Consider the following 10,830-nt stretch of genomic DNA (forward strand, 5'->3'; position numbering starts at 1 on the left):
GCAACCAAGATACTTTGTCCGGAAGTTTCGCCTTTTAATCTGAAGCGATTGTCTCTGAGATAGGTAAATACATTTACACTTACTACTTTTCTTCTTACAAAATCCGCAGACTAAAAAGTCCTTTACAGTCTCCTCTCACACTTCTAGTGTACAAACTGAACTGTTCTCTCTTATCAAATTAAATGTATTCACAGAACACGTACAGCACTAAAATACTACACCGTTAAATCCGTCATCGGGTTAAATAACTACATTATAATAAATTATGGGTACACCGACAGCCAAGGAATCATTGTTAAAATGTTTTTTTTTTGCTGCCATGATACTGTAAGATCCTCAGGTTATACATATTTACAGTTAAACTTCCGAGTCTCTGGTGGCTTTAACCGATTACCTCCCGGAAGTGATTGAGAAGTCACTTCTCCTTACAATATCGGTACGCTACCAGGAAAAAAAGATAAAGAGAATACACGAACTGAGGGCTTAGGGCGCTATCGTAATAGAGCACCAAATTCTCCTAACTTATTGACAAGGAAATGTATAGGGAAGGGATAATTGCGACTCAGATCCAAGGAGGTAAAAGGTTGAGAAACCATTTGAATAGGGTAACACACTGTACAACAAGAATGCAAGCCCATATTTCCCCAGGATTTCCCAAATGAAAAGAAAAAACTATAACTTAACCAAAAAATAGAATTAAACACTGGTAGGATTATTTTCTTTCGCTCCACGAGATCCCTCGGTGAATCCTAGGGATACTTGAGACTATCCCTTGGGAAATCCCTCGAGATTTTAAGACTATGAGTTGTGTGTTCATATCACAATACGAAAACACCACGATGCGAGGTGTGAAGCCAGTCACCAATCGCTCGACATTGAAAGCTCGTGATTAGCTTTAAGATCTAAGAATCCCTGCAAAACTTTCGAGTGCATTTCAATAAAGTGTCGTAAACCAAAGCCAAAGTAATCAGGTGATTTAATCATAAAAAAAAAATATCAGAGGGAGCCAAAGAAAACTTAAAGTAAAAACAAGCACTTTGCCTTAAGCGTAAGGAAACTAAACGGACAAAATCGCGATTGGCCTCAGCTTCGCATCTGGTCGACCGAGAGAGGGTGGAGAGAATTTCCAGAGAGTTTTGTAATCGGAAAAAACTAACTGAAAATTGTTCTAATAGGGATCTTAAGCAACACCACGGCGACAATAAAGTGGTAAAACAAATGGCTTAAACGTCATCAGCAGAAAACAAATGAGCTTTTCGAGATTAACGACCAGCATGGCAACGTAAATGGTTTTCTAAAGAACTGGAGTTCTTCCATCACAGACTAAGAGCAACCTCTACAGGTCTCTTCTGCAAAACAGCTCAATGTGTGCTGCTTCTACAACAGGTCGCACTACCTCAATTGATCTTTGCGAAGATCAGTTTAAATTCATGTGACTTGCTTAGGGGACAAAAATTATGGTCGCAGGGACAAAAGTTTTTTCAACGAATCTCAATTTGAAACGAAGGGAAGTGTCGTTTCAACTCGTCTTCGAAACGTTCTGCGGTGACCTGGGGTTGGCTAGTGACGGCGCTCAAACCTGATGGATAAACGTGACGCGTAAGGTACATTATGCATGTTTACACATTCAAGAGGGAAAAAACTCGACAAAAAAAAAACACGTCAATTGTTAGGTGTCACCGTCATATTTGCCTAAGCTCCATATTTCGGGAACCCGAGTTCACGGAGTACCAAAAGAAAACAAGTCAAGCCTCTGACAATCGCTGGCTCAGACGTACTTAGGCAAAAACTAAGTAACTGAGCCACTCAATTAGATTGTAGAAAAAGAAACAAACAAACAAACAAACTGACGGAAGGTTTCCCTAATTTATCCGACATTCTCGTGACGAAGCCCAATTAAGGGCAACATAAGACGATAATATACGAATTTCTCTGTACGATAAAATAAACTGTACGTTCTCGATAGCAAAACAGACTAAACAAATTATCACACCGTGATAAAGATATCCTGTAAACTTATTCGCCACCAAGCCGCAGAATTTACCTGTCTCATTGCACTTTTATATTTCAGCCAACACAATTAAGTATTTTTTCACTTTCACATTAAACTTAGTGCTACTCCCCTCTCCTTCCGCCAAAAAGGTCCGTAATTTCAAATCGGCAGAACGAGAGTTTTTTTCCAGAGTTTTGCGGGCGAATGATGGCAAGAGCGGGGCAAATTCTGAGGCTGAAATCGTGCAGGGAGAGGAGGGGTTCTTTTCCACTCACGCGTGACCCGCGCTTAGCCATCTTTACTGGCTTGATTGAACCCGCAGAAAATTGCGTAAGCCAGTAATTGTCTTCTTTAGAGTCTGGAGCGAATGGATTGAAAACGAAAAAACACTCACCAAAGTAAAAAATGGCCCGCCTGTATTACTACCGAGAAAGTTCACTTTTAAGAAGAGCTTTCTGAATAAAATAACTGTTTCTCTGTCTGTGCAAGGTATTTATATTAAGATTCTTTTGTTTCTTTTGTGGTGGCAGCGTCTTCCTGTGATGCTTCTTTGTCCTTTTCAGTATCTTTCTCTTTTTTCACCTTTTCTTCCTTTTTCTCTTTATCTTTCTTGGCCCTCTTGGACGAATCTGCTGAGCGGCTACTGGAAAATAAAAATAAACGTTGTGTCTTCAGACAGTGGTACATATACGTGTTAGAACTGATCAAAAACTTACTTATCCTTATGTTATTGATGCATTTTCAAGAAAGTGGATGACAAGAAAGAAGAAAGTTTTCAAACTGAGAATTTTCATTCCAAGGCAGTCTTCGGGGTTATATCTTGAAATTAAAAAGTTCCAAAAACACAAAATGGCTAGGCACTGACAATACTGATACTTCTAGTGTCCAAGAAAAGGACCTGGAAATATTCAAGAGTTCTTTCGAAATAAGAAGATGTACAAGCAGTTTAGGCGTGTGTCGTATCAAAAAGAAATTTTAAATTCACGTCAAAGGTGAACCAGGATTGTACTGGTTTATCTTTACAACGTTATGTGATTGGTCCAGAAAACTTGCGGAGCCCATTCAACCAATCAGATGCAAAACCAAACTCATTTCCGTTTCTCCGCGCTTCAGGCTCTTTTTCCTTTTAATTAAGTCCCAGTCCTCATGAGCTCATTGCGATGTTAAATCTTTTTCCCATTGGCCGTTGTGATTGTTATGGTTTTAGCTTTACGACACTCAATTAAAATACACTTAGTTAAATAGAATTTCATTTCAATGCCATGAACTACTCACCTATCTGCGGCAGACCGTTTGGTTGTTGTCTTGACAGCTAGTTGGCCATCTTTTAAGTCTCTCACACCTGGCAGAATTAAGTCGACGCAGCATTATTTAACTTCACTTCGACAGAGGTGATAATTAAAATAAAACCCTCGGAGTACTTTAAATTGGGGCAGATACGTCAAATTACATTGAGTCAATCTGCTTAGTGTGACAACCAATTGCCTTTAGATCTAAGTAACGTAAGAGCTTTCAATAATCGTTTGGTAGGGTGGACCCATTCAAATGATGTAACAATAATGCGCAAAGGGACCAGGATGAATCAAGCCCAGAGAAAATTTACACAGATTGCAACTGAAGATCTTGGAAAATTTACGCTTATCATTGACCTACGCAGGGATGGAGAAATTTCTCACCTTGAAGCCACCTTACTTGAGTCGCCGGACCATAACTGGAAGAAAAATGAAGAAAAATAGTAATACATAAATAACACTTTAGTTTGAATATTTCCTTATCTTTCTTCAAACGAGTAAGCTGTGACTCAAAATGCAAAAGTAATAGCAGATGTATCTCCTCACCCTTTATCATTCTTAGCAGCAATTCTAAAGATAATAGCGGGCTTGGTAGAGAAGTCGATATGCGCGAAAGAGGAGTAAACTGATTTCAAACAACGTTAATGCAAACCTTGCTGATTTTAATAGCAGACGGGGCTCCAGGAAAACCTACCAAACAATAAAAAATAGTTTGAGTTTGAAAAACAAGAAAGAGCTGTGATATGATGTGACACGGGTGACAAAACATGAGTTGATACGGCATGACGTGAGTGGCGTGACAAAACATGGCATCGCCTGTCGGGCAAGACTGGAAAAAGATTGATGTATCGTGACAAAACCAAAACATTGTGTAACGTAAGGTGGGACATAACTGACTTGACACACCTTCAGCGACAACAATGTGCTATAATTTGAGTTGGTAGCTGGTAACTTATATCAGTGTCGAAAACACGCGATATCTTTCATAAGGCAGGCTTTGACATAAAGTGAAACACAAACATGAGAGACAGTCATAAATAAATCTGATCCCCAGGCAATAATAGAATAAAAGTAGAGAGTTCGTAGAAAGTTGGGCATCGCCATAATGCTGGCAACGTCCCATTCCAGCGGGATAATTGTTTTGGTGAGGATATTTTCTCCGCGTTTCTCTAACCAGCAAGAGGCCCTACAGAAGCTAAACACAAATTTCGTTTAAAGTTCACATATAAGCATCTTTTACCTGGCAGACACGTTTTAAAAGCCGACACATCACTAAATGGCCCTCTACCACATGCATTGATGGCCGCCACACGGAATTTATAAGCAGTCCCTGGTAGAAGTTCCTGTTTCTTTAAACTTTGTTCGGAGCTGCTTTCGACGTCAAGGTTTCCCTGAAAAAAGACAAACTACGTCAAAGAATGCTTTGCCCTTAGAAAAACAGCAAAAATTTGTAGGAAAATGTTTTTTTCTTCGAGCTGCATGAGGAAACCAAAAACTCAGCGGCCCGTGGAAGCGTTTTCTTTTAGTATCAGTTGAAAAGCGACGACCTCAACTGGCACAATGACACTTGCTCTTACCTCGATTTAAACTGTGATTAGCTCCCATGAGTGACCGAGACGGAATTTCCCCTTACAATATAGATACAATATAACGCAGGCAAGTGACGAAGATACAGAAACATATCAAATAGGGAATCGTTAATTGATCCCAACACCAAATTCTCTATAGTAACATCATAAGAACTGCATGGCAGACATTTTTGACTTGTATCAACACGTACCTCGTTACTTGTGCTGTCATTGGATAAATAGTAATGTGTGACCATCATGGAGATTCCCTTGACAATTCCCACATCATACCACTGATTTGAAGGCTGTAATTTCCTTGTATACGTTTGCTTGGCTGGCCTTTGTACCTGATCAGGTGAGTAAACACAACTGTTCTTTCAAGCATTCATAGATGTTTTACTCGTTAGTCAGAGGAAACACGATCGATTTTTAACTACATGGTAGAAAGTTCTATGTATCGTTTTCCCCCCGCGCATTTTCACCCATTGTAAAAGAGAAACTTCATTCCTAGCGAGTGAAAACGTTGTCAAATGGTGAAACCACGTGAGGTAATAACAATAAAAATACATATTATTATAAACTTTTGCCCGCTGCAGAACGTTAAGGTAATACTACCTTTGTTATTGTGGTGGATGTTATTGATCGATTAGTCGTCGCACTGACTCCACCATTTACAGTCGGTGTAAAAGCAGAGCTGACTTGAGACGGTTTGGTGCTGGCTGTTGCAGGCGATGTTGTCGTCATTTTGGCGGGAGAGGCCGCTGCGACAGTCGCAGCAGGTCTTGTAGATGACACCAGTGGAGACACAACTGCCACAGGAGTGCTACTGGACACTGATGTAGACACAAGAGGGGTCGACACTGCTGAAACCACCGGCGCCCCAGTCGCTGTGGTTGCTTTCACAATGCCGGCCGTTGACTTGACCATTCCCACAGTTGACACACTTGCCGCTCTAGACAACTGTGTCGAAGCAGGAGGCGCAGTGGATTGAGCAGATGTCACTCTTGCCACACTGACGGTAGAGAGGACTGGAGTTGGTGTTGAAACGGTTGCTATTGCTGTTGGGGCTGCAGGTTTGGTTGCGGGAGTACTGACTGATACTGCTGTCTTCAAGGGCTGCACACTTGATGTGACTACAGTAGTTGGACCTAGAGGAGAGGGGAGAGGGTACCTGTGTTATTTGTTTGGGTGTGTGCAGCATGCCTCTCAGAACCACTACCCCATCATACTCTATTCTGTGGCCAATTATCTACCCCATCTTAGTCCATTCTGGTGATGAAGTAACAACTTTTCAACCACAAACCTTCCCTTTTTTTTGGTCCCTACTTACTAGAAATTTCTTACACCCAGAACCTAGAAAATGTGCAACCCCCATAATGAGGATAAGGGCTCTTACCACTGTAACATTTCTGTTTATACTTACAGTTTCAACAAATTCAAACTTCTTCTTCTCATCGACCTCTTGAAGTTTGACAACATAATCAAGGGCAGACTGATGGAAAAGACGCTTCTCTGATTGAAGTAGTTGATCCGCCTATGCAAAAAAAAAAAAAAATAAGAAAAATACATCAAATATCCCTGATTAAATGCTACCATGAAAATAACTAAGTCAAGAATCTTGTGCACTCATGCCAAAAAAAATTCGCAAACTTATGTCCCCACTCTAGGTCCCCTGCTAGTTACTTGAAAGGTAAAAAGAGAAAGTCGGCTCTTGAGCCAAGGTGCTAAAGCTTATTCCAGTCTCCATAGAATGAAGCTGCTAGGGGCATTGCCTCACCGCTATGTAGGCTAGCAGTCCATCACATGTTACCACTGCCCCTTCCCCACCCCCACCTGCATTTTACTAGGCTTCACTGATACCTATTTGTACTCCTGGGTGGAGAGAGTCAAAGTGAGACTGAAGAATCTTGCTCAACCCTTAAATTCCAAAAAAGCGACCAAGAAAAAAATTCTCCTTACAATATCTATACAAAATCAAGCAGACAAGTGATGACAATTAAGAAATATTTTGAATTAAGGGTGTATTTGTTGATCTAATAAGTAAATCTCCAAACTGAAATCATAAGAATTGTATTGCAGACAGTAAGGAGAATTACTAAAGAGATCTTGGAAGAGAAAGGGTTAAAATCATAAGAGAGTGACCCCCACCTCTTAAACACACAAAAACACCAGCCTGTTGTGTATCCCAACATTTACTACTAGTAAAATTATCTAAATACTACAAACCTCACTCAGAATGGTTTCTTTCTTCTTGTAAGAAAGATTCAAGTAGTTCTGAACTGTTAAACAATATTCTTCTGTCTGCTTGTCAAATTTCTTTTTTTCCTCCTACAGAGAAATGTTAGTTTTTTTATGTGATGTAAAGTATAAATATATGATATAAAATACCTCAAACAAAGTAAAAAAGAGAAGGGAGAAACACTATTACACATGATCTGAACTTTAAGCCCTGAGTGACCAGCATCTAATTTCTCCTTACAATAATAGTGTTGAATCATTCATTTAAGATAATCAGCATTTAACAAATTATCACCAACCTAATGAGCTCTGATTGTTTAATGAATTCTTCTTGTCAGTAACCAAAGAAAATGTAAAGAGTACAGTATGAAGAATATAGATACTGATGTCAGAGTGTAAAGGTTTAACATAGTGTCTGCCTAATATCCTGAATCTCAAACTTAAGAGGGTGCTCAAAATTTAATTTCCTTATAAAATTCCAAAAGCTACCTCTGGTAAATTTAATGGCAACAAGCCATTTTTAAGGGGAAGTTGTAAAGCAGAATTCCACATTACCAGTCATTCTTTTGTCAAACCTTATGATTCACTTCAAATAATAATGTGAAACAAGAAACAAAGTACCAACAATATACCTTTGCTCCTCCAATCTGCTCTCTCCTAAATATCTCTAGCGGTACTATCAGCTGGGAATTTGCATGGTTTAACTAGAAGGAAAAAGTGCTCACTATATAACAATGAATCTTGAATATCTTGACCCAGAAGGAAGACCCACAAAGATGGGAAAAATGGGAAATATGAAGGAAATGAACAAAGACTTGGGAAATATCACTTTTTGTGGCCTGAGATTATTGATTTAAGATGATGATAATCATTACTATTATGATATTAATTGTCATACGAGAAGAAAACCATATTACCATTCTTTCTCGTTCATCTTCAACACTATTGATCATGCTAGCAAATTCCTTCAGCAAATCAGCTATAATGGAAAAAAAAAACAGTTTTTGAACAAAACTGCAGCAAATTTAAAACAAATGCATCATACTTTTGGGACCAAATTGTATATCATAGAATTCACTTTTTTAAAAAAGGATTACTAAATTTGTCAGGAAACTGGTGTCAAAGCAAGAGAAACTGCAATAATTATTGCCCAGACTGGAATTGGTGATTAACTGAGATAAGTGACTGATTGACCTTATTAAAGATTCAACTCACCAATAATCATCTCATCATCAGTCTCTACTTCACCAATGCATTCCAACCCAAAGCCATTCAGCACATTTGCAAAGCTACGTTGTGCTTTGGATAAATCTAGACAAGAGACGAATCGATGTTTGTACACAAAGAGGATACATTTCCTTGCCTAAGCCATATAGCTATCTACAAACCAGACAGATATGGACTCAGCCTCTTTACTTCTGAAATTTGTCAGCGGGAACAGATTGAGACTATTTGCATCTTGTACACCCTCTTGAATTGGGTCTGGGGTTTTCTTTTTTTTTGGTAGATGAGAGAACTTTTTGGTCAATAAAGTTTGTGATTCGTAATTGCATAATTCCCTGTTTCAGAAGGTTTCAAATTTATCTTATTGCCCCTTGAGTGGACAAAGGGACTATTTAAAATCCTCTTGACTAGTGTCATGATCCTAACTTCTGTCAACTAATTAAAAATGGCAAGCAAAGCTCTTTAGAGTGCCTCCATAGTGGTATTGCAATTTTTTTTCCTCTACAAGAAATTTCCACTTCACAGAAAGCATATCAAATGACCATCTATGATGTTGGACCTCTGGACAACCACAAAAAAAAAAAACTTCAAGGAAAAGAAGGATTGCATTGTTTAGGTTTTGAAATAATGTTAAGACCACTAAAGGTATTTTTGCATGTCAATAGAATCAAATGAAGGCAAAAAAATACTTTCAAAATTCGACAATGCCTTGAAAACAATCTAAAGTGAGGTCTGCTCCGAAGTGAAAGACTCATGTCAAAGCATACTGCTGAGCGGAAAAAAATAACGAGGCAAGGGACCTTAACTTCCTGATGGCAAAAGAGTCTGGTTTGGAGGAACACAAATAAAATTTCAAAACAATTTTAATTAGTATGAAAAATACAAAAATAGACCATTTGGTCAAGGAAAAAATATTAAGCTAGCTACATTAAAAAAGATTATTGATTAATGGGGATTGTTTTGCCAAATAAACACAATTTGTCTTTAACTTTGGGTTGAATTTTTTTGAGACAAGTGCCTCATCTTGCCCCTTGCTCACTACAACCCTGAAAACTGACAATATTTTTCATATAACTGATTGTGGCGTACTTACCTTTCCTTTCAGATGCTATTTCTCAAAACTTTGCATCATCAAAGAAACGTAGACGACAGGAAGAAAATGGTACTTACGAGCATTATCAGAGGGAGCAAAAGAAGCGACAAAGAATTAAAAGGGTAAAAAAAATTGTTTGGCTCTTTAACACTCTATTATCTTATCAGCTTGTATGTTTGAGTAAATTTCAAAAGGTTTGAATTCAAGTTTGATCTAAAAACAGGGTAAGGTTCAAATTACACTGTAGATCTGCTGATACAAAACATTTTATGCCAAGAACAACTCTGACCAGTGACACAAGGGCTTTATAAATGTTTTATTGTAGGAATTGCTCATCATTCGGTATTATAAAAACTTATTTCACATTTTCCCTTTTAGAAACTGGATAAGAGACTCAAAGTGGCAAGTGAAGAAGAGAAGAGACAACCAATTTTCGAGGCCCTGCATCCTAGTCTTGTCTCTTCAGACGAGTCTGATGAAGAAGATCCCACATCAATGGTAACAAGGCCCCTTACCTGGAGGACAGAAGAAGTTACCAACTTCTTCCATATACTAGACCAGAGGTATAAGTCTTCCATGACAAGTCAGCAAAAGAGGCAGTCAGTGAACAGAAGGGTTGGTAGACCAAGTCATAGAAATAGTAGAGAGATCCCAGAAAAATTGCTCTGGGCCACCACCTAAATTTAATTTTAATTTTAGTATACAGTCACTCAACTCTCTTCCCTAGGACCATCTCTTATGAAGTTGCTATATTTCTACCCAATTATACAGATGATGTAGGTCTACCATCTCCATTCTTTTATTCTGTCTGAATTTAGTTTTTAATTTGACAATTTGCTGATTTCAATTTTCTCACAAGAAACCACCTTAGTTGGCAAATGTGAAGTGAGACTTCTGTACAATCATGGTTGATTACAAGAGAGTTTGAAGACTGTAAACATATACATGTATAACATGTAATATTTTGAGCAATTTAAGTAATTGAGCAGCCTACATTTAAGTTATTGTCAGTGGATAGTGAAATCAGTTTCTAGAATATTTTGCCTTCCCTGACCACCATTTGGCACTTATGTCCAGGATTGAATGCAGGTGTTTTTTGGCAAACAATTCACATTATATGAATAGATTTTTGAACATTATCACACTACATTATCACAGAATTGTGCATTTAAGTGAATTTTTATTAGTGAGAAAAATTTATCATGCTCATTTTAAAGAGCCCAAAATCCTTGACATATCTGCTATTTTAGAGGTGGCTGCAATTTTCATTCTTCCTTTTAGAGTGCTCTTGTTCTCCATCAGATGGAGTACTCCAAGATTTTCTCAGTCCAAGTAAATATTTTCTCTTTAAGTAAATATTTTAGAAGTTTCAATGATTTCCAAATTTGGCTCAAACTGTTATAATTAATATATCAGAGTCAA

At 38.2% G+C, this 10,830-nt stretch overlaps 2 protein-coding genes and 1 long non-coding RNA gene across 4 annotated transcripts; 1 reads left to right on the forward strand and 2 right to left on the reverse strand.

The window, feature by feature from the left end:
* Positions 1-10: 10 nt before the first annotated feature.
* LOC149035804 (uncharacterized) lies at positions 11-5,989 on the reverse strand. Its single transcript, XM_089192405.1, has 7 exons — positions 5,469-5,989; positions 5,066-5,200; positions 4,526-4,676; positions 3,938-3,975; positions 3,670-3,704; positions 3,269-3,335; positions 11-2,636 (listed from the first exon to the last, which is right to left on the reverse strand). The coding sequence occupies exons 1-6, from the start codon at positions 5,778-5,780 to the stop codon at positions 3,269-3,271; spliced, it is 738 nt and encodes a 245-aa protein (XP_089048531.1). The 5' UTR covers positions 5,781-5,989; the 3' UTR covers positions 11-2,636.
* Positions 5,860-8,418, reverse strand: LOC149035805 (rho GTPase-activating protein 42-like). Of its 2 annotated transcripts, none has more exons than XM_089192407.1 (6): positions 8,307-8,418; positions 8,009-8,070; positions 7,724-7,795; positions 7,080-7,181; positions 6,277-6,387; positions 5,860-6,001 (listed from the first exon to the last, which is right to left on the reverse strand). In XM_089192407.1, exons 1-6 carry the CDS (start codon positions 8,314-8,316, stop codon positions 5,987-5,989), a joined length of 372 nt encoding a protein of 123 aa, XP_089048533.1. In that variant the 5' UTR covers positions 8,317-8,418; the 3' UTR covers positions 5,860-5,986. The 2 variants fall into 2 exon arrangements, with proteins under 2 accessions (XP_089048533.1, XP_089048532.1); XM_089192406.1 differs by having other exon boundaries at positions 5,868-6,001; positions 6,250-6,387.
* An 834-nt stretch (positions 8,419-9,252) lies between these two features.
* Positions 9,253-10,467, forward strand: LOC149035806 (uncharacterized). Its single transcript, XR_016182567.1, has 2 exons — positions 9,253-9,530; positions 9,787-10,467. It is a non-coding gene; the product is annotated as an uncharacterized LOC149035806 (long non-coding RNA).
* The last annotated feature ends 363 nt before the right edge of the window (positions 10,468-10,830 follow it).

The sequence above is a fragment of the Pocillopora damicornis genome, chromosome 13 (assembly GCF_964200805.1).
Source record: "Pocillopora damicornis chromosome 13, jaPocDami1.2, whole genome shotgun sequence".
NCBI lineage: Eukaryota > Metazoa > Cnidaria > Anthozoa > Scleractinia > Pocilloporidae > Pocillopora > Pocillopora damicornis.

What these genes read in the sequence shown, in the direction of transcription:
- LOC149035804 (XM_089192405.1), bottom strand. Translation starts at nt 5,780, where the DNA reads ATGGTCAAGTCAACGGCCGGCATTGTGAAAGCAACCACAGCGACTGGG. An exon ending in TTTTAAAACGTGTCTGCCAG is followed by an intron (nt 3,976 to 4,525) that starts GTAAAAGATGCT and finishes ATTGTTTGGTAG; the next exon opens with GTTTTCCTGGAGCCCCGTCT. An exon ending in CTGCTATTAAAATCAGCAAG is followed by an intron (nt 3,705 to 3,937) that starts GTTTGCATTAAC and finishes TTTTTCTTCCAG; the next exon opens with TTATGGTCCGGCGACTCAAG.
- LOC149035805 (XM_089192406.1), bottom strand. An exon ending in AAGATGAACGAGAAAGAATG is followed by an intron (nt 7,796 to 8,008) that starts GTAATATGGTTT and finishes TTTTCCTTCTAG; the next exon opens with TTAAACCATGCAAATTCCCA. An exon ending in AGCAGATTGGAGGAGCAAAG is followed by an intron (nt 7,182 to 7,723) that starts GTATATTGTTGG and finishes ATTTCTCTGTAG; the next exon opens with GAGGAAAAAAAGAAATTTGA.